Source organism: Choristoneura fumiferana, chromosome 14, assembly GCF_025370935.1.
Source record: "Choristoneura fumiferana chromosome 14, NRCan_CFum_1, whole genome shotgun sequence".
Taxonomy (NCBI): Eukaryota; Metazoa; Arthropoda; class Insecta; order Lepidoptera; family Tortricidae; genus Choristoneura; species Choristoneura fumiferana.
In genome coordinates, this window is record NC_133485.1 from 3,209,163 (window position 1) to 3,232,408 (window position 23,246).

General features: G+C 37.6%; 2 protein-coding genes across 2 annotated transcripts; one reads left to right on the top strand and one right to left on the bottom strand.

Annotated features, from left to right (window-relative positions):
* Positions 1-764: 764 nt before the first annotated feature.
* On the bottom strand, positions 765-4,916 carry LOC141434955 (uncharacterized). Its single transcript, XM_074097450.1, is given in 4 exon segments — positions 765-1,753; positions 2,389-2,489; positions 2,491-3,616; positions 4,871-4,916. Coding segments are annotated over 3 exon segments (1,749 nt in total). The 5' UTR covers positions 3,316-3,616; positions 4,871-4,916; the 3' UTR covers positions 765-930.
* Positions 4,917-11,405: 6,489 nt separating this feature from the next.
* On the top strand, positions 11,406-19,583 carry LOC141434599 (uncharacterized). The gene is made up of 3 exons (XM_074097020.1): positions 11,406-11,493; positions 12,706-12,752; positions 17,348-19,583. Exons 2-3 carry the CDS (start codon positions 12,743-12,745, stop codon positions 19,435-19,437), a joined length of 2,100 nt encoding a protein of 699 aa, XP_073953121.1. The 5' UTR covers positions 11,406-11,493; positions 12,706-12,742; the 3' UTR covers positions 19,438-19,583.
* Positions 19,584-23,246: the final 3,663 nt, after the last annotated feature.

Consider the following 23,246-nt stretch of genomic DNA (forward strand, 5'->3'; position numbering starts at 1 on the left):
AAATTATTTCATATTATTTTCAAGATGTACTACTTTACCTTGACTACAAAAAAAAATAGAATATGGACAACTTTAATCTTCAAAAATATTTATTCTTATCTAAATTAACGGAAAAAAATTGGTATATTTCTCCAGAGTCCCAATCTTACTGGCGTTTATGGTGTCCATAAAATCCGACCTGCCCCCTGGAGCTGATGGCGTGGGCGCCAGCGCACGTGAGTCGCGACGCGTGCGCCGGCGAGCGGGAGTGCGCGAGATTGTTCCCCGTGCACTACGCGCATCCTCGAGAGTTCGAAGACTTTGACGACACTGCCTAAACTCAAAATCAATCAAAAAGTTTATTCTGTAAGTAGGCTGCGAAGGGCTTTTAAATGTATTTTTTTTAAAGTTACCAGCGTTTTCAGAAAGACCATCATTGCGAAGAAGAATGCGCCGCAACTTGGCAAAAAGTAATTTTTTCAAAAGAATTCAAAGCGAACATAAAATAAATATACTCAGTGGCACAAAATTTGGCCCACCTTTCATACAAAATTACCGATTTTGCATACATTTGAGGGCCAGATTTTTGCTGTTTAGTATAATTACAAACAAAGAAAATACATTTTTTTACAACATAAAACTTAATAATAATTACACAAAATATTCTGCAAAGAGTTCATTTATCGCGCGCCCTCGGAAACAACTATTTTAGTTATCCTGATATTTATTCTAACAATCGGTCTACTAGTTGAGGCGCGAAAGCGGAATAAACAATAAAACTCAGCTTAGCTTTTATAATGTTTATTTGGATACTTAGTTTGAAAAAATATAATTAAATTCAACAACCAAAAATGCTTATAAAAGTACGTAATATAATATCGCTTCAAGCAATATTAATGTTTTCAAATTACTTACAACTATTATCTTAGATTATATTAGTAATACTTAAATTTATGTTAATAAATCAGAGTTGAATGCGGAGCCACTAAACTCTAAAGTACTTCTCATGCTTGTGGACCCTCTCCTAAAAACGACACGTTTGCTTTTATAAAAATAGCTACATACTCCAAGTGCAATGATACAAATAGTTAGAACCATGCACCATATTATAAGGAGGCTTGAAACAGAGTGGCCACCAGTTGGTTCCGTTGGTGACGCTGTTTCGCTCGCGAGCGTCGTGGCCATAATATCCCCACACGATATCCCATGAACATTATCATCTTCAAATACCTTATCAATAGAAGTGACTTCAACTCGCCTCACAAACCCTTTGTTGTAATTCCGAACTATTTCCTTACACATAATCGGGTTGCCACCCAAACTAAGAGCGTTCAATTTCGACACTGTCAATATTAGTCTATCGAAATCTAACTGAGTGATGAAGTTATAATCGATGATCAATCTTTTCAATTCCGTGCACTCGTGGAAAACATCAACGTCTAAAACATGTATGTCGTTGCGGGACAAGTCTATTACTTCTGTTCTATTGAGCCCTTTGAAACTACCGTAGCGCAAATTCTTAATAAAGTTCGAAGACACATTTAAAACCTTCAAAATTTTAAGGCTTTGGAAGGCGCCTGGAGGAAGTTTGGATATTCTGTTGAAACTCAGATCTATTGATTGCAAATGGTCAAGGTTTTGGAAAAAAGAGTTATTTATGTAACTTATGTTGTTGTTACTCACATCGACATTAATCAAGTCTGGAAAAAAGCTAAGGTTTACATTGGTTAACATGTTTGAAGACACACTCAATGTCATCAGTTTCGAGAGAGAATTTATTTTGGGTTATTTAAATTAATTATTTTGTTATTGGACACCTGCAGAACTCTCAAATCGCGCATCGTTTGAAATATTGGGTCTGAAAGCTCAGTAATATTATTGTTTGACATGTCAAGGTATAGTACCTGTGAAATGTTTAAAAAAGGAATTATGAATGTTCTGTAGTCGATTGTTATTTAAATACAAAGCTTTAAGGTTAAACAAATTACTGTTATTCATTTCCAACTTCCTTAATTTGTTAAAAGATAAGTCTAAACTGTACAAGTTGTCCATATTTATGAAATTCTTGGGACCTATGTATTCGATTACATTATGTGACAGGTTTACTCTAGCAAGTAAAGGAGAATCAATCAATGCTTCGTCATCAACTTTGCTGATATTGAAACCACTAAGATTAATAAATCTTAGGTACTTTGATGGACATAATACATTACATTTCAAAACTCCTTCCACTTGATTACCAGTGATATTTAAATATTGTAAGTTAAGTAGAGGCAACGAAAACTGTTCAATTAAAACAATCCTATTATTTGATAAATCCAGTTTTTTCATTAGGGGTTGGTTGATAAACGAATCTTTTCCAATCTTAACGAGTCTATTATTATTCAGGTATAATTCTGTAAGACTAACTAAAGACCGTTTAAGAAATCCAAATTAGGCACGTTGTTGTACGAAATGTCTAATACTTTCAGTGATGTTGAATTTGGAAAAGCTTTTTTCCCTATTTTCGTCTATAACATTTCTGCTGAGGTTAAGGTATACCAGACTTATTAACGTAGAAAATGCATCATCTCGAATTGCAGTTATACTTTGATTGAAAAAGTCTAACCTCGTAACGTTTTGTAGACCGCTTAACATTTTATCAGATATATCGCCTTTCAAAAAAATTCTTTCCATATTAAGATTTGTTAAGAGATAATTATGTTTAAATGCATCATCATCAATGTGTTCAATACAGTTATTGTAAAAATTCAAAGTTGCTAGTTGGTTGTTATTAACGAACATGATATTTTCTATAGGTGATCTAATTTTATTGTTGCTCAAGTCTAAACTCTGTAGGCTAAACGCTTGAGTGAAACAGTTGGATTCCACGCTCTCAATGGCATTATACGACATATTGACAGAAATGAGAGCACCGCATCGATTTATTTCGAAGCTTGATAACTTAAGTAAATAATTAAACGAGATATCTAAGGTTTGTAGGGATTTAAGGCTCATTAGTGTCATGTTTAGTGCTGTCAATTTATTATTTCTTAAATTTAAACCCGACAGGCTCTTTAAACTCGTAAAACAATCATCTGCTAAAGTCGTGATCCTGTTGTTTTCTAAAAACAGAAAACGTAAGCTCGGCAAGTGACTAAAAGGCTCACTGGAAATTTCTGTCAACATGTTATATGACAGATCTAGCTTCGTAAGTTGAGGCGTATCAGTTATCATAAAAGACGCGGGATTTAAATTTTCAATAACATTTCGAGATAAATTTAAGTAGTTTAACACGAACAAGTTTCTGAATGCGTCATTTTTGATGTTTCTTATGTTGTTACTGGATAGGTTCATTTCTATGCACTTGGTGTAGTACTTGAATGCGAAAGACTCAATGTTAAGCCAGATGTTGTTGATGGCTTGAATTTTTCTGACCCTGGAGTCGAAGTTGGTGGATCCAAAGAAGCCAGTGGTGAGGGTGTCGGTTGAGGAGTCGCGGATGACGAAAGTGACTTGGGCTGGTCACAAGACGGGTTGCTGGCACTTCCAGCGTGACCTCGGCACAAGACTGTGTAAGTACAGCCATCATTGTTCATGCTATCTATCGTGCACACAGAACACGAAGCGCCAACAATGGACGACGCGAAGATGATATCTGAAATATACATTTTCAACTTCAATACTGATTCGCCTGTTAATGTCTCGGATAGACAAATGGGCACATAAATAGTGATCAAATAGTATAGTGTAAGTAGAATATAAAATTTCAACTATTCTATGTTGGTTAAGTTATTATGGTAGCCAATGTCAGGTTTACTTTTAATTTCTTTTGCCAGGAGTCACGTGCCAGACTATAAGTTAAATGTAATGTCTTGTTATAATAATATAACTGACAGGCAGAGAAACAGCTGTACAGTTTATCGTTGAATCGTTATCTTCTATAAGAGTACTTGGGATCCTTTGTTAGACATACCTAATTGTTTTGAACTCTGCCCATCCTACTACTGTATAAAAGTTTTGACGACCAGATGGCCTAGTGGTTAGAGAACCTGACTACGAAGCTTGAGGTCCCGGGTTCGATTCCCGTGTCGGGGCAGATATTTGTATGAAAAATACGAATGTTTGTTCTCGGGTCTTGGGTGTTTAATATGTATTTAAGTATGTAGGTATCTATCTATATAATTATGTGAGGCTCGGACTGGCACGCTGACGGTTCTGGGTTATAAAAAATCCAAAGTTTTGTTTAATGTGCAGCAGCACTCGCGCTTGGCCAGTTTTTCAATAAATTAATAGAAAAACTTTCTTTTACTAATAGTTAAGTAAATCGTAACAATGATTTTGCCGAGTTTCTTGTCTTGGTATACACAAAAAAAAAATGTTTTTATTTTCGATTTCATACGAGTAACAACTTAACAACTAGTCTTGACGTTTTTTTTGACGGAGTGTGTGTTGGTGTTGTTTGGAGTGGCGTTGGTGTTTCGTCGTTTAAGGGAAGCGGTGATAAAAATCCCCAAATGATTGAATACTTTTGTTTTTTTTGTTACTTATTGGTTGTTACTGTAAATTTTTATTGATACGAGTTTATAAATAAATTGTGCACCTACTAACAAGGGTTTAAAATTCGAAAGTTTTTTCAATTTTTTAATTACCTATAGATAAAAGAGAAGAATTAATTGATTAAATAATAACTTGGTAATAAATCCAAAATACAATCAATAATTTTCAATGAAAAACTCGACTGCAATATCGGTGTGTGTAGTTCTGTACTTTCTTTAATTTTCAAAGAATTACTAACGAGCAGACGGTTTAAATATGCCCACGGCAATTTTGTTCACTTAATATAGAAGGTAAAGTAGAATTAATTTTGGAAACACCACAATAAAAACCTATCAAAATTGATGAAACTTACACAAAGATATGGTGAAATCCATTTTGCGATCCCATAAATTAGTTGCCACTAAAGGCTCATTAACTTAACACACATTGTCCTGTTACGTCTTGCTTCGAGGTTTGGGTGTTAACTAATACTGTTCTACTTTGTGCGACATATGACTCTTATCGCGAACATAGCCCAGAACAGCGAAACGTATTGCGCATCGTTGTATCCCAAGAACGATTAAAATTAAAATTAAGCGATGCAAAAAACATGGTGACGACCAACTCTACCAATATAATGCTATAGACGCAAAAGTTAGCAATGAATTATAAACATACGTCCAAAACAATTGTTTCCATTACACCGGTGCGCCAAAGTAAAGTAAGTAAGTTTTGCAGGTGGTAGGACCTTGTGCAAGGTCCGCCCGGATTGCTACCACCATCTTACTCGCTAATCCTGCCGTGAAGCAGCAGTGCTTGCACTGTTGTGTTTCGGCGTGGAGAGTAAGACAGCCGGTGAAATTACTGGCACTTGAGGTATCCCATCTTAGGCCTCTAGGTTGGCAGCGCATCTGCAATACCCCTGGTGTTGCAGATGTTTATGGGCGTTGGTGATCTCTTACCATCAGGAGACCCACTTGCTCGTTTGCCATCCAGTCGAATAAAAAAAAAAGAGTTATTTATGCAATTTAGTTATGCAATTTAAGGGTGAAGACCAAAAAGTGTCATCAAGGTAGGTTAAATGCCGCATCTCTTACCATCAGGAGACCCACTTGCTCGTTTGCCATCCAGTCGAATAAAAAAAAAAAGAGTTATTTATGCAATTTAGTTATGCAATTTAAGGGTGAAGACCAAAAAGTGTCATCAAGGTAGGTTGAATGCCGCTAAAATAATAAATGCGAAAGTTTGTAAGTCTCGTTGTTTGTTACTTCATCATCTCTAAACCATTGAATCGATTTAGATGGAATTAGGTATACAGATAGTTTGAGTCCCGGGGAAGGACATAGGATAATTTTTATCCCGGTAAATTGCACAGTTCCCGCGGGATAGCGATAAACGGACTACGCAGACGGAGTCAAAGTGAAAGTCAAAATCAAAGTCAAAATATCTTTCTTAAATTTAGGCTATAACAACACTTGTGAATGTCAAAAAAAATCTACCACCGGTTAAAAAATCTACTACCGGGGGCAAACAGTAGCCTTTTAATAAATAATGCATAAGACGCAAAAGTTAGCAATGAATTGTAAACATACGTGCAACAATTGTCTCTATATAACACCTTTGCGCCAAAGTTCACATAACATTTAAAGTGTAAAATCCGAAAAAAAATCCATAAAATTTTATACCAATGAATTTTTTTTTTTATTTGCAAAAAAACCCACTCATCTTAAAGTTTTTGTTATTAATGTTAATGATTATTACTCCAAATCATTAAAATTTATAACCTCAGTAGGTAATCATAATTTTCTTTTCTATCACTTTTTCTATTCATATTTTTTTCAATTATTTAACTTTTCTACGGTTGAGTTGAAGTTGGAGTGGCCACCAATAGCAGATTAAGTGAAGTTACAATTGCACAATTCCTACAGAAACGAGTGGTCAGCAAAGAGTTTAGTTAGAACTAGGATCCAACAGACACATTTGGCCACCAAAGACATAGAATAAAATAAAATAAAAATCTTTTAATAAGGATAACAAAATACGAGCTAAGGACAGTGTAGCATTAAAACATCTGGAATTGAAATTATGGATAAAAAAAGTTGAACATTCAATTTATTTATTTGCCAATAACACAATAGTTAGCTTTTCCCGCGACTTCGTCTAACTGGACATAGATTTATCTCAGCTAGTTGTTGTTTGACTGCTACTTATAAAAGATACCGGTCATCAAAATTTTATTAGCAGCACTCATAGTTTCCGTATAAAATGCCTTCGCATACGGAAAGACAGACAAACAAACAGATGGACAGGACCAAATGGTATACATAATAGACCAAAATGGTATGGACCCACTACACAGTAACCAAAATATTATACGGTTAACCAAATTTTCAGCCAAACTTACAGAAATTCTTGTAAAAATGTTCCATGAAATTCTTTTGGCGTATCTTTTTTTGAGAACTGATTCGAATGAAATAATCACTAAACGTTAATCCAAGGAAATGACAGCACATCAGAGAACCCCTTATAGCAGGGGTGGCCAACCGGTCGATCGCTACTATTAGTCCAGTCGATCGTGGCAAGGCAAAAAATATAAATACTGAACTAAGCTGTTTCATTTAAGATTTCCAGAAGTATGCAATTGATAGATTGCAATGGGTTTCGTCAGTACTTACACAGTAGATTTTGGGTCTAATCAAGTTGGCCACCCCTGACTTATAGTTTCGCCATTTCTGTTTGTCTGTCTGTCCGTCCGTTTGCTGCTTTACTCAGAGACTATCAGTACTAGAAAGCTGTAATTTTGCAGTGATATACCTATGTAGCAGTTATGCCAACAACACGAAAAAAAATTGAATAGAAAGATTTTTGGGTATCTACTCCCATAGACGTCAGCAGAAGTAGATGAACGATTACGGTGCTCAAAATAATCTACACACGACTCTACTGCCAAGGTAATAAGACAGTGTTTAGATCATTTTGAGCTCCACAGCTCATCTACTTCTGCTGCTGACTGTACTGTAGTATGTGTGTAATAGCAGAATTTGTAATCGTACCTACTAATATTATAAAAGTGAAAGTTTCTAAGTGTGTGCCTTAGGTGTGTGTGTCTGTATGTTTGTTGCTCCTTTAAGCCGAACCGTATGGACGGATTTTAATAAAATTTGATGTAGATAGCTGGACATAGGAATAACATACATACACATACACATACATAGGCTACTTTTTATCCCGATATTCTTATGGGACGGGCATGAAATCTTGAAACCTTAACCGCGGGGTTTAGAGTTATGTAATTTGGCACGGTTGTTTTAAGCGCAACGTTAATAAAGACCACGATTTGCAATCCCCACGAGAATTTAGTAAGATCCTGTAAATTTAATTGCCTGCTGGATATATTTTTTACGCGTGCGAAGCCGTGGATAATCACTAGTTTAAAAATAAAATACGAATCCTGTATCATCTGTATGTATTCATTGTTCCCGGCCGGACGTCGGACGTCGTTATCATTATCAGCTCTGGCCATTCAATGGGCTAACATTGCATACCGTTTCTCATACGTATCAAAATTTATAACGTTTAAAAAAAAGAATGAACAAAATACATAATAGTCATTTGACATAATTTAATTTTATAATTTTCCGTGTAATTTGCCGTGGGGCGCCGGCATTGGAATGTCGTTCCCACTCTCCTCCCGTGGTTGCTGTTGAACAGGCGTTTTCAACCTTTTTAACGACACACTTCATTCATCAAAGTTTCACGGCACACCAGTAAAAATAGCCAAGTGCGAGTTGGACTGGCACGTAGAGGGTTCCGTACAGTATACCAACGTATAATAATGCATAACGGACAACGGAGACTTATTAATAGGGTCTAGTTGACACCTTTAGGTACAAAACTCCAAATAGCTATATATATATACTGAACGGCAGAAAATCTGGCCCTCGAATGTATGCATTAATAGCTAATTTAGTATGTGGAGAGGGCCAAATTTTGTGTTGCTTATTATATTAAAATACCTACTTAGCTATTCATGATTTCAATGCAGCATACACTTCGCGGCAATCGCGGCACATCAGTAAATATACGCAGCCCACCGGTTGAAAACGTCTGCTGTAGAACTAAAGTGGCTGAGGGATAAAACCAGAAAATGGCAGCGCGTCTACAGGCAACTGTACATCCTTTACTGCGCTCGCCAAACCTACTTGCCAAGCGTGGCGTATTGACTCTCCTATTCTTTCTGATGATGCTGGGGGAGGTTTATCTCCAACAGTCAATATCCTACGCTGATGTGATGATGATGATAATATAACGGTGAAATAATTAATGTATCGCTTTGACCGTTGAAGGTTAAAGGAGACGTTTGAACAGTTAAATTTAACAAATAAGTACCTACTTTAATATTTTTAAACGATTATTTTATTATCTTTTCATTCTTCAAAGGCACTTCACATTATACATTGATTATATCTAAGAACTATAAATCAAAACCAAGTATCCGTTGCGTAGTTTAGTAGATCTAAGTGTACATACGTACGTACATACATAGGTACACTGAGTACCAGATGGTCGGAAGAAATGTTGTCAATAGGGTCCCTTTTGTTTTTAGGGCTCTGTACTTGAAGTTTCCGTTTGTCACCCGGAACCCTATTACTGTCGTTTCTCTGTGAGGTCGTCTGTCTGTCTGTCTCAGGGCTATATCTCGAGAACCTAATTGGCTGTAACTCGAAAAACGAAAATGCATTTGAAACTTGAGCTTTATTTACGGTGAATAATTGATTGAATCATGCGTTACTTTGCGGAGGTCTATCTATATATATCAATCTCGGCGGCGGATCGTAAAATCAGCCAAATCACGAAATTCCTACGCATATTATGAAATGGAGCCATTTCATGATATGTCTAAAAGTTGAACAGGCATATTATCACGATGTGCCTGAGAAACAATACGGCGGCTTTTCATTATATGCCTAACAATTTCATGATCTGCCTAAACTGGGCAAATCATGAAATGGCGCCATTTCACGATATGCCTAGGAATTTCGTGAATTTGAATTTGAAAAAATACTTTACGGTGAAGTAAAACATCGTGAGGAAACTTGCACATACTTGTGAAAAAATTAAAAAAAAATGCTAATCAGCGCTGGGCCTACGTGGGAACTGGGCGTTTCGTGTAAAGGTAAACTGTATGTATTTTGAAAAAAAAAATGGTTTTTCCTACTCAGAATCAAAAGCACAATCTATTTCGATAGGTAGTTTAAAAAAAAACCCTTTTTTCTTACAAAATTTTATGAGCCAGTTTCGTTACGCCCATACTGAGTGTATGAAAAAAAAAACGTAACAAAACTGTCATTGTTTTGGGGACATTTTGAAAAACTATCGAAATCGATTGTGATCGATTCTGAGTAGGAAAAAACCATATTTTTCCCAAAAAAAATGCCCAACTACGACCCATATCCTCTCTCATTTTGAGGTGAGGTCTGTGCTCAACAGTGGGATGTGTACGATGAATGACGAAAATTTTCAAAAATTCTCTTTCCTACAAACCAGTATAGTACAAAAAAAAACAAATAAGTATTTCTACATAACATAAATTTCTTCAGTTAGTTTGTACCTACCGATTACAAAAAAAAAGGTTCTCAATTAGACAGTATATTATTTTTGTTAGCAAAATATTTAGACAATAAATACAAGTACGTTCGAGCTTCGACTTTGATTTGTTTTTCGTTTAATGCTTAGGTTCATTTTCTATCATTTTATGTTAGAAGGCCGCTTACGTAGCACACAGACACAGACCAACATACCACCGTGTTGTATTTCTTTAAGATAAGGCGGCGTCTCTAGTTTCGTATGAAATGCATCGGACAAAGATTTTATAGAAGTAGACTGTTAAAATCTTGCATTTTGCATGTTTTAGTACCTAGCTTTAACATCGTGTTATTAAAATGAAAGGAGATTGTCAAAAAACGGATAATAGACGCCTATTTAACAAGTAAACTTCGCATAGTTATAGAGGTAATTTTTTTCAATGATCACTTGACCGAGTTAGTTACTTGTATACCGGGTGTGGCCTATAATACGAGCAAAAAATTAAAACATAGATCCTCCTCGTCAAACTGAACAACATTAGTTCAGCGACTTTTAAAAGTAATGGAGTCTTTGAATCTTCCTTTTATCATACAAATGAAATACTATCAATGTACGCCATCCTAGAACTCAACTGACGTCGCCTGTCACGCTACAAACATCAAGCATTTTGCTTTACATTGCTTCTTCGAATAAACTTTAAAGTGTAACAAAAATTAAAAAAACTAACTATTTTTAAAAGTCGCTGAACTAATGTTGTTCAGTTTGACGAGTATGATCTATGTTTTAATTATTTGCTCATATTACAGGCTACACCCGGTATAGAGAGTTCGGTGAGAAAATAAGTCTCATTCTTTTCATATCATAATAACGGTGAAAAATATGATATGACAAAGACTAGTGACGTGCGCTGCAACAACCCTATTCCCATCGGCTTGCCTATTCTTTTACGTTTTTACAAAAATATTTTTTAACCTTTTGCACGACTGCCTTCACTCCTTGCTCCATCCTTAATTTCTGTATTTTTATTTATTTATTTATATAATGCTATTTAAATAAACAAGCTGAAGCCCGCTACTTTGTCTGCGATGAATTCGTTTAAAAACTATCCTATGCCCTTCTATGTTAGTGTGTGGAGAAAAACTTGCTGACATATGCTCACTAAAAGCTACACGTTTCAGAGCAAAAAGCTAAAGACCTCAAAGATTTATTTTTAATGGATCAGAGACCATGGTTCGATGGCCACGTCAGTGTACATTCTACGTCGTTTTACTCTTTGCAAAATTATTGTTCCGATTTCGCGCTGTCATCAAAAATGTGGAGGGTCATATTTATTTCGCGTAGACTCATTTAAGTCGAAGTTTGGACATTGGACGCTTGTAACCAGTGAAATGTTTAATTACTGTTGTTAAGGTAAGTTTTTTGTTAAATACCTGTTTGGGCTACGAATACGGGAGCTGTAAAAGACAGCAAACATTCGAAAATATTTTATGTAGGATTTAGTTATTAGTATCATGGTCACATAAACCATGGATATCCAAACTTTTTCAGTTTGCTGGGCACTTACAGGCTTAATATTTTGTCATGGCGCCCTTGTAGCTTGGAGTCTAGTTGTCATAGAATACAATAGCTTTGGCGTGACACTGTAATAACTCGATTCCCACCGAGTTACATAAGTTTCCGGGTTAACGGTAGGAGCCCCACTTGGTGCCCTTGGGTGTTTACCAACGGCTCACGACGCACCGCTTGAGAGCCAATGACATCTATAGGCTATTTTTTATTCTGATATTCCTATGGGATCAGGATAAAATTCCTAAATGTCTACTACCAGGATGTCAGAGGACATTAATAAATACAAGTAACGTTTGGGAAGTCCCACGGGATTTATATTGAAGTCCCAGAATTTCAATGAAACTGCTAAAAATGGGTTACCTATGCAAAGCCGGAGGTAAATGCTAGTTTAGAACATGAAAGTGTATCGATACCTAGTTTTTTAAGGTTGAAATTACAGAATCTGGTAGCTTTAGGAGTCATTAGAGTCGCCTGCGGCTTCGTTATCCGACAGTTGCATTGAAATTCCAGGATTTTACAAAATTCCCGAGTACAGGGAACTTACAAAAATTACACCGTGTCCCTTATTAACGTAGTAAGAAGAATAGCCGTGCAAAATTTCATGTGTCCACAATTAGCGGCATATATTTTATTGCTATTTCACCTGTGTAAATCTCGTCTTGCAATTTTCAGCTATTTGCATATCAAATTTCATCCACATTTGTCAAGTCGTTTTAGCGTGGATGAGTAGCAAAAAAAACACACACACATACACACACACAGGCAAACTTTTGCATTCATACTCGTAATATCAGTAGGTTCTATTTAAAGTAATCATGTTTTACTGTTGTATTGTATCAGTTCCTGCACCCTTGTAGCTGTCTGGAAGAGATCGCTTTTAAGCGATAAGACCATTTTTTATCATTTTTTTTTGTGTAGTATTAGAGTATTTTCTTTTTATTTGTTTTTACCTATTATTTGCCTGTCTCGATTCTTTTTTTTGTTCATTTAATTTATGGTGCACAACCGGCAATAGCAGAGTTCTAAATATGTAATCAACCTATTTTGTTTCAGATTATTTTCCAGATAGCACACCAAAAGAAAAACCAAAATGGCAGCTGGTAAGTAAAATGCTTATTGTGGATCCATCTTTATAGCCATATTTATTGTAAAATAACACTAATCATTAATTGACCTGTCGACTTCGGCTCAGACCAGGACCCAGGGAGGGCGCGGGGTGGGGGAGTTCATGACCTCCATGCCCCCCCCAGTTCCACCTTATGGTGTATACCTTGGTATACAGTCCGCAGCAAAAATGGATGAGCGGATACCATGCTCTACTGCCAAGGTAATATAATAAGAGAGTGTTTATCATTTTGAGCAACACCATCGCTCGTCCACTTCTGCTGCTGACGGTACTATAATAAATTATTTTTTGAGCCACTATACAACGTTGTCATGCTAAAATTATTCCATTAATCAATCCTTAGGGGCTGTTTCACCATCCTTTGATTAGTGTTAACTGACGGTTAAATGTGATGCCATCTCCGTCTATTCGAACAAAACAAATAGAGACGGCATCACATTTAACCGGCAGTTAACACTAATCAATGGATGGTGAAACAGTCCCTTAGAGTCCTTAGAATACGTGTTTGTAAAAACACTAAAGGTACTGTACTCTACCCATTACACCGTACCATACCATCGCCGTAATAGCAACGTGTCAGGCAATAGTACATTGTGTCTTAAGGGCGGTAAATAAGGAATTACGAACGAGAGTCTATTAGAAGCCCGAAGTCGAAGACTGAGTACCGCCCGTGCGACATACAATGTTTTTCATCACATTTGCAAGTATCATTTTATATTTGTAAAAGAAAACATATAATTCTTCCAAATATTGGCGATGCCTTAGGCTGTGCTCTTGGCAGCGTCGCCCTCAAACTCCCTCGGCATGCGCCGCAACGTGCGTGTGCATGTGGTCCATGTAGTCCTGCAGCAAGAGCGCGCGCACGGGCCACTGGCACGCGGCACGGCGCAGCAGCATCAGGGCACTGACTCATTTACCGACCTTGGGCTTCATGGCAAGCACATTAAGGTCGAGGGTTTTATTTGGGGGGTTGCAACTAAGGTAGCCTGCATGTTACGACACTGTTTACGAGCAAGTGTGATGAAAAAATATATTCTTTGTATTAAAAGGTATGAGACTATGCCCACAAGCGCGTTTCGTAACCAACCGTCGCCGTCGCGCGTCATGTATGCGCTTGACATGCCGATCCTGACACGTTCCTATTACGGTCATGGTATGATACGGTGTAGTGGTACAGTATATATATAAGCTAAAGCAGTATGGAAGCTAGGCATATTTTTTTAGATAAATACCTACGCTCCAATGGAGCGTTAGGGTTATCCACTTATTTTTGGTAAAATTGAAAATAATAATGTTTAGTTCGCGCTGTATTTCGGACGGTCGAATAGCTAAAAGTAGGTAACTATTCTAAAAGTTCCGTATTAGCAATTATATTTTAAACGCGCGCTTTTAAAAAGGCAAATATTCAATTCAATTTTCATTGTGTCTATTAAATAATCTATTAAATATAGCCTCTTTTTGAATCTAAATGTAATAAACATATATTTATAAACAAAAAACAACAACTGAGAAACTGGTCGAACGATAGGTAGGTAGATATTTCTTGCAAATAATTTGAACTATCAATAATAAAATCACTTACATCATAAAACAAATAAACCCTGAGTCGTCTTTTAAAGAATTTAACACAAATTATGGCCTTTAAGTCAGTGGGCAATACATACCTATCCTACCAAAATAACCAAACGTTTTATTAAAAACAAAAAGCATTTTATTTAGTAATAATAAATCATTCTTAGACTTACCTTTCAACATCATCGGAGAGTTTAATAAATGAAAGCCCCGGTTTTAAAGGATCCGTGTTCAAGCAGCTATACACTGCACAATATTTTCCAAGCATAGTTTTTAATATCGCGGATTGTCTGGGCGCACGCAATGAGGGCTATCGTTTTTTAACCGACTTCAAAAAAGGAGGAGGTTATCAATTCGGTTGTATTTTTTTTTTTTTTTTTAATGTTTGTTACCTCAGAACTCCGTCATTTATGAACGGATTTGAAATTTTTTTTGAGTTCGTCTAGGAATGCTTTCAATTAGGTCCCATAAGCAGCAAATTAGGATCTGATGATTGGATCTTAAGGAAATCGAGGGAACTCTTCAAATATTGTAGGGACACCTATAGTAATTTGGATATATTTAGCAGTAACTCGTGCCTTTGCTTTTGCAAATCATAATTTGGTGAATTGGAACTGATGATGAAGACCAGATTTGACCAACGGAACTACTACTATCAATAACAAGTATTTCACGGGTTAAATTTAAATTATCATGATTAATATACTTACCTAGATAAGCGACTAAGAAGAAGCTTTAAGTGAATGATTCTTTCGAACTGATCTGATGCTGAAGCCAGAAGGTAGGCAACGGAACTCTGTTATAAAACAACGTAACTAAGTCGTGTTTGGGCTTAATGGAATCGTTGTGAGATGTTATTTGGCTACAAATCACTAAAAAGTGAGAAATAAAGAAAATTTTTAACAAAAAAGTAAAACAGACTCCAAAAAAATAAAAAAATAACAAAAAATGGAACCGACTACAAAACCCTTGAAAATATTTTTCTAGGTAAGTAGGTACGTACTAGCTCGAAGTCGGTGACTCAGCACGACCCAGCAGGAGGGATTGAAACCAACATAGTATGTAGGTGAGGTAGACGACTATTGTGAATTGTGCCACTCCTGCTGGGCCGTGCTGAGTCACCGACTTCGAGCTAGTACGTACCTACTTACCTAGAAAAATATTTTGAAGGGTTTTGTAGTCGGTTCCATTTTTTGTTATTTTTTTATTTTTTTGGAGTCTGTTTTACTTTTTTGTTAAAAATTTTTGTCTCACTAGATGGCGCACTGTTGCGTGAGGTTTTTAAGTATGGCTTTCAAAGTCTGTTATTACGGGCGTGAAAACAAAGTTTAGATTAAAATCATATTTAATACACCTTAAAACCGTACCATAAAAATATCGAGCATGGCGCAGTGTTGCATAGTCCCCGTTTTGTTCAGAAAAAAGGAGGACAAAGGTTTCCGAAAGACAAAACTGTCTCAAAACACAGACATTCATTGCCCCGGAATATTTGATAATTTGCCATAATTAATTCCAGATATTGCAAAATATTCACAAAATTATTCTAATTATAAATAAACCCGCGTAGCTCACCCAAAAACTATGAGATTTGACATTTCGGAGACCTCACGCTACACTAGCGCCTCTAGTGGCGAATTCATACGCGATAGCCCTCATTGAAACAACGCAACGCGACCACTACTCGTCTCGACCGGCGACTGCAGTACCGCGAGACCCCCTTCGGGACCGTGTAGAGTGCGCGTCTGTGTGAGTGTGTTCGTTTTGATCAAATTATTCGTAGCTTCCATACTGCTTTAGCTTATATATGTCGGCGGCCGATCGTAAAATCCGCCAGATCACGAAATTCCTAGGCATATCGTGAAATGCCGCCATTGCATGATATGCCTAAAAGTTGGCCAGGCATATCGTGATGTGCCTGAGAAACGACACGGCAGATCGATTAGAGCAACTCATTCGTCGATATTCCTAGCTCTATACCGGGCACATCGTGATTTGCCGAAAAAAAGAAAAATTTAGGTACGACGAGCGAAGCGAGTGAATGAGAGTGATCACAGCCACAACCGATATGGCGGCGTTTCATGATATGCCTAGGAATTTCATGATCCGCCTAAACTAGCCAAATCAGGAAATGGCGGCGTTTCATGATATGCCTAGGAATTTCATGATTTGCTTAAACGTTTGCAAATCGTTAAACGGTAAGCTCTGAATGATATGGCGGATGTCCTTTAGCCAATTCATGAAATGGCGTCATTTCACGATATGCCTAGGATTTTCGTGATCTGGCGGATTTTACGATCGGCCACCGACATATATACTGTGGTAGTGTAGAGACCTTCATCATCATCATCCCAGCCTATATACGTCCCACTGCTGGGCACAGGCCTCCTCTCAGAGCAAGAGGGCTTGGGCCATAGTTCCCACGCGGGCCCAGTGCGGATTGGGAACTTCACACGCACCATTGAATTGCTTCGCAGGTTTGTGCAGGTTTCCTTACGATGTTTTCCTTCACCGCAAAGCTCGTGGTAAATTTCAAATGTAATTCCGCACATGAATTTCGAAAAACTCAGAGGCTCAGAGGGGTAGATACCTTAACTCTTAATAATCTCACTGTAACAACGTTTTATTCAAAATAATTTATTGAATCGAACCGAAGCAACTAGAGGTCTATGGTAGGCCGCTATGTTCAAAAGTGGACGTCCTACGGCTGAGATGATGATGATGAATTTATTGAATCAGGCGTGAATTTGCGGAGGTTCATATCAATGAACCGAAACAATTACTTTGCTCACCCGCGACTGATAGCTACGCTTATGCAACAACTTCAATTAAAGAAAATAAATAAAGTAAAAAAATAAATAAAAAAAGACCCATACAAAAAACATCGTTTTTCGATGCGGTGTCGTGGGGAGGATATAAGTGCTGCGTGAGTGTGAGTCGCAATTTGCTGTTTTTTTTTTAATTCAAAACCTAAATGTAACATAATTTTGTTATTTTCAGGGTACGCCACTGTCGTTTTTCTGCTGGCTTCTGTCACCCTTGGGAGCTGCTCCTGCCCCCGCGACTGGATGCACTCATACGGGAACTGCTCCTACGCGATCCACTGCCACGGCGACATCCACGGCCTCAAGCTCCCCGAGGAGTGCCTCTCCTCGAACTATCCCGCCAACGTCACCCTCACTTTAGACAACCCCTCTATTTTCAATGAGAGCGACCCGAAAATTGACTGGTCTCTACTCAGCTCCGTTGTATCATTCCGCGCGATTGGAAAATGGCCACAGGAGAGCTTAGCCATGGTTGAAAAAATGGACGGCCTAACCAAATTATACCTTTCGGGCAATCAGATCAAACATATCAACGGCAGCCCGTTCTATCGTCTATTTTACTTAGAAGTTGTCGATCTATCGTACAACAGACTATCTCAAATCAAGAATTTGCTACAAATGGAAATGCAGCCAAGCAAACTTCAGAAATTGGTGCTCGCTTATAACGCGATTGAAAATATTCCTGACGATACATTTGATCAAGTTACGTTTTTAGTAGAATTAGATCTGTCTAATAATTCTATCAGCAATCTAAATAATATGACTTTCAGTCAGTTATCACAGCTCAAAGTGCTAAAATTAAGCAACAATAATATTTTTGACTTGGACGGGGCGATAAATTCTCTAAAAGTTCTAAGACATCTATATCTAAAAGGTAACCAGATAGAAAAAATAGATTTACAATCGCTTCAAATCATATACGATTTAGACACTTTCGACGTGTCTGCGAATCGCTTGGAGAAATTGTTTCCAGAGTGGTTATCGCGGCACTGGCGTCACTTTGGAAGCAATTCCAAGTGCAAAATTATACTTTCGGAAAATTACATTACGTCTTTGCCGAACGCAACATCGGAAATTAAAATGAGAAGGTTCAGTAGAGATGTGGTAGGGAATAAATTAATCGACGTACAACTGGATTTGTCTAAAAATTCAATATCGAACATTGAACCTTATGCTCTTTCCTATATCATGCATCTAACATCTTTGGATCTGTCTCACAACAAGTTGATTACTTTTGTTGTAAATGTGGATGATTTAAAGCACGTAAAATACCTGAATTTGAGTAAAAATTACATTGACCATCTCGACTATGAGAGCTTCGCCTCCATGACCAATTTACAAAACTTGGATTTATCTTTCAACAGATTACAGAACCTCCCAGACCAAACCTTTGTGAACAACTTCATCTTGAGATATGTAAACATGTCTAATAATTATTTCGACGCAATTAAGAGATTAAACATAAAAATATTCCATCCAGAAGGAGGTGTATTAGATCTTTCATATAATGGCCTCTCTTCATTGAGTATGCCGAATGGTGAGGGTCTACGATTAATGCATTTATCATTGCATGCCAACGAAATAACAGATGTGTCGTTAGTTGAACTTAGTTTTCAAAAAGATCTGAAAATTTTAGATTTGAGTGATAACAAAATAACGGAATTAGACGAATCAAGTTTGCGATTACCATCGAATCTGGTAACGTTGGAATTGTCGCGAAATGAAATCAATGCCGTTCGTCCATCAACTTTCAAGGGCATGGGTCAACTGTTAACTTTGCGTTTGTCCTATAATAATCTGACACTGATCGAGTACGGAGCTTTCGACGGGTTAACATCTCTGGAGAATTTGGATTTATCTTACAACAAGATAGAGGTCTTACGTTCTGAAACAATAATGAATCTAAAGTCGTTAAGATTCCTCTCTCTGCGATTCAACGGCATGTATAATTTGGATTACAAGGCGTGGATTGGCCATAAGCATGCTTTGAGGGTGAATATTGATGGCAATAATTTCACTTGTGAATGGCTGGCGACTGCAATTAGGGATTTTAGTAATGGTTATTCTAACATGGAGCCTACAATAGCTGTGGCTGCTGCGAAAGATCCGTCTTTAAAAGGTATACCTTGCGTGCACTCAGAGACAAACGAGGAAGAACCGCACCTTATTGTTCAGGCGACGGATGAGCGGCTGCTTGTAATGATATCAAAAATTTTGGAAGCCATAGAGAAACAAACCAAGTTAATAAAAGCAGTACGTCATTGAGGTCTCAGTTTTTATTAGCTAGTAAGCTACATTGTTCATGTCATGATGTACTTAAATTAAAATAGTTTGATGCCAGTTTTATAGTGTTAGGAGCTTATTTCTGTAACTATGTGCTTAACAATATTATATTGATGATATTACTTTTATTCTGTTTTTAATTTACCTCTTCTTTAATATTCCTTTTACTCAATAGTTAAACTATGTCTAAAACTAGCCTACCATTATTGTTTGTAAATTATATTCAGAAATTTGGTATAATTTATTTTCACACAATTTTATTAGTATTTTCGACGCATTGTATAAGAACAGTGCAGTGTCGATATTTTTTGAATAACGAAATAAAATCTATATTTAAATCCTTCTCTTCCATTTTAAGCATTCCTTCCCTTTCTTGATATCTATTTCTTACTTCTGTATATTTTAAAGTTTGCCTGGTAGAGATAGCTCTGAAGCGATAAGGCGGCCTCTGCTATAAAGGGCAAAAACGGAACCCTTATAGTTTCACCATGTCTGTCTGTCCGTCCGCGGCTTTGTTCACGGACTATCAATGCTAGAAAGCTGTAATTTTGCATGAATAACATTATAAACTATGCCGACAAACTGGTACAATAAAAAAAACATTTTTTTTATAGTACCACCCATAGACGTAAAGTGGGGGTGTTTTTTTTTTTTCATCCAATCTGTGGTGTGGGGTATAGTTGGATAGGTCTTTTAAAACCATTGCGGGGTTTACTAAAACAATTTTTCTATTTAATGATCTGTTTGCAAAATATTCAACTTTAAAGTGCAAATTTTCATTGAAATCGAGCGTCCCCCCCCCTCTAAAATCTAAACTGTCGGGTGGAAAAATTTGAAAAAATTCAGAATGGTAGTAAATATATCAAATTTACAAGGAAAATTATAGCGTCTAAGATTGCTTGAGAATTATTAGTAGTTTAAGAGTAAATAGCAGCCTAAGGTATAAAATATACCTAAACTTGGAAGATTCAGTACACAATACGAAATCCTTAGAAAAATGTTATTTGTTTTTTTCGTAATGGCTACGGGACCCTATTCTGGGCGTGTATGACACGCTCTTGGCCGGTTTTTAAAGATCCCTAAGTTTAAATGATATTGTAACGGATAACTCACGTCTTAAACTGAGTATAGAGAGAGAGAGTTAATACTTTAAAAAATACAACATAATATGTACTTTAGTTTTCTGTTAACCTTAGTAGCGGTCCCCCGACACCGAAGACGCTTAGGTAAAAAAATATTACTACTAAACTAACTTGGTGCTTCTACTAAATTAACTTAGGCTAATTTTGCGGGAAATCAAGATAGTCCCAGCGGGATAGGGATAATCGAATTGTTCGCAGATGAAGTCGCGGGCAACATCTAGGTACCTAGTGCATAATTATTTTTCACTTTTTAGTTCTTTTATTGGCGGCTTTTTTTTCGGGCGTTTTTTTATATTGTCAATGTCTAATGTAGGGTAGCACACAACACTAACAACATCGCTCCGTAAAGGCACGTTCACACCAACCGATGACGCAGCACGAGTATTTAATACTGTTTTCCAACTCGGAGGTACCGACCAACCGCAATCCCGGTTAAAATTCGGATGACGACTAATCTCAATGGGTTCACGCACTTTCCGCGGAATGAAAAACTAATTACGGGATTGCGGTTGGTCGGTACCCCCGAGTTGGAAAACAGTATTAAATACTCGTGCTGCGTCATCGGTTGGTGTGAACGTGCTTTACGGAGCGATGTTGTTAGTGTTGTGTGCTACCCTACATTAGACATTGACAATAAAAATGACGATAAAAATGCGGGTAGTTGTGCGCCGGTGTTAGTTTCGTCGGGCAGTTGCGCGAGCGGAGCAGTGGCGCGTAGTGTGCGTGTTGCAGCAGCCGCCGAGTCGCGTGCTTCTGAGAAGAAGAGCTACGAAATAGCCCGAAAAATGTCGAGCTAAACTCGGTTTAAGACGTGAGTTATCCGTTACAATATGATTTAATATGAGTGAGCTTCACGGTAGTTTCATGTTCAAAATCCCTAAGTTGTACCGCTCTGGCAACACTGTACCAGGAAGCTGGTTCCATACTTTAGTCGTGCTGCTTAACCATTACCTTGAAAAACCTCTATGCACCTGTGTTTACCTACTGCTTCCTAAATGTTGGTGTTCAATAAAGTATCATTGTACTGTATTAGCGCTTTTCTTGAGGTCATGACCATTAGGGTGGAAATAGCGCAACTGGGTCACCAAATGCTAGGTGGGCAAATGTGTTCATAGGAGGCGTCCTATGAACACTTTTTGGATGCGTCACCAGAACTGAGGACTAAGATAGAACTTATGTGTCAATAATTTCACCAGCAATCTTACTCTTCAGGCAGTGCATCAGTGGAGCAAGTACAGTCACCTGCATTACATCTGCCACAGCGGAGCGTGCAAAAATACCTGACACGTCTTACCGGCTCTAGAAATAGAGTCGTACCTACCAGATATTTATGCACGTTTTGTTCTGCCAGATATTGATGCTGGTGAATGTACCGTTGTTTAGGTACTTAGCGAGAAATTGTGGTAATGGAATGTAACGGTCGGTACCCTAACTTACGTATCCACTTTTTCACACTAGTTGCATAGAAAAGTGGATACTTATGTTAGGGCACCGACTGTACTTTGTAGAAAGTCTTACCACCTCCAACGGTTGAAATCATCATCATCATGTCAGCCGAAAGACGTCCACTGCTGGACATAGGCCTCCCTCAAAGCTCTCCACTCAGACCGGTCTTGTGCTTTCCGCATCCAACGCGATCCCGCGATCTTAACCAGGTCTACGGTTGAAATATTAAAAGTCAAATACGAAGCGTTACCATAACAGTTATGCGCATTGTTATTCTGATAACTAATGAAACGATACTATAAAAAAAATATATATGCAGTTTGCAAACAAAGAAGCATCCTGTCAGCGAAACTGATAAAGAGTCAAGCACGAAGCGTTCTCGATTATGATGGTCCCGCAATTCTGTAGCTTTTTGTACGTGGATCATTATTCTAACGTTTCAAGCGCCTCAATTTTTGTGGCCACATTTTGTTAGGCTGTAGAATTTTATGACGTTTTCGATTTTTTTTTTAGATATCCTACTTTTTTTTATACGACTGGATGGCAAACGAGCAAGTGGGCCTCCTGATGGCAAGAGATCACCACCGCCCATAAACATCTCCAACACCAGGGGTATTTCAGAAGCGTTGCCAACCTAAAGGCCTAAGATGGGATACCTCACGTGCCAGTAATTTCACCGGCTTTCACTTCTACTAGATAACCTGGAAACTGTAACATCTCACCATGTCAACAAAAATGTGCCCACGTAAATGAAATAAAAATGCTACAAAACTGAACCATGTAGGTACCAGAGTGGAACCTTTGCGCTACTAATGTCATGTTGATATCATAACATTTGCCAATAAAGTCATTGCGAAAATGAATGTGAAACGGTTCCACCTGGGTGCATGATTCAGTTTTCTCAGCGGTGGTGTAGGGGTTATAGCACGCAGCACGGATTGCTGAGGACCTGGGTTCGATTCCCAGCGCTGGTCTCTTTTTCTGGTTTTTCTGTGCATCCATGTCTCAGTTTGTATTTTCGGTAGGTAATTTTAATGTAAGGAAGTTTAGAGACGCAAAATTTGGCACGAGTGTTCTTGCAACTTAAAAACCTTGTATTTATTGAGAACTAGCTGTTGCCCGCGACTCCGTCCGCGTACAATCATTTTATCGCTATCCCGCGGGAACTATGTAATTTTCCGATATAAAAACTATTCTTTTTAT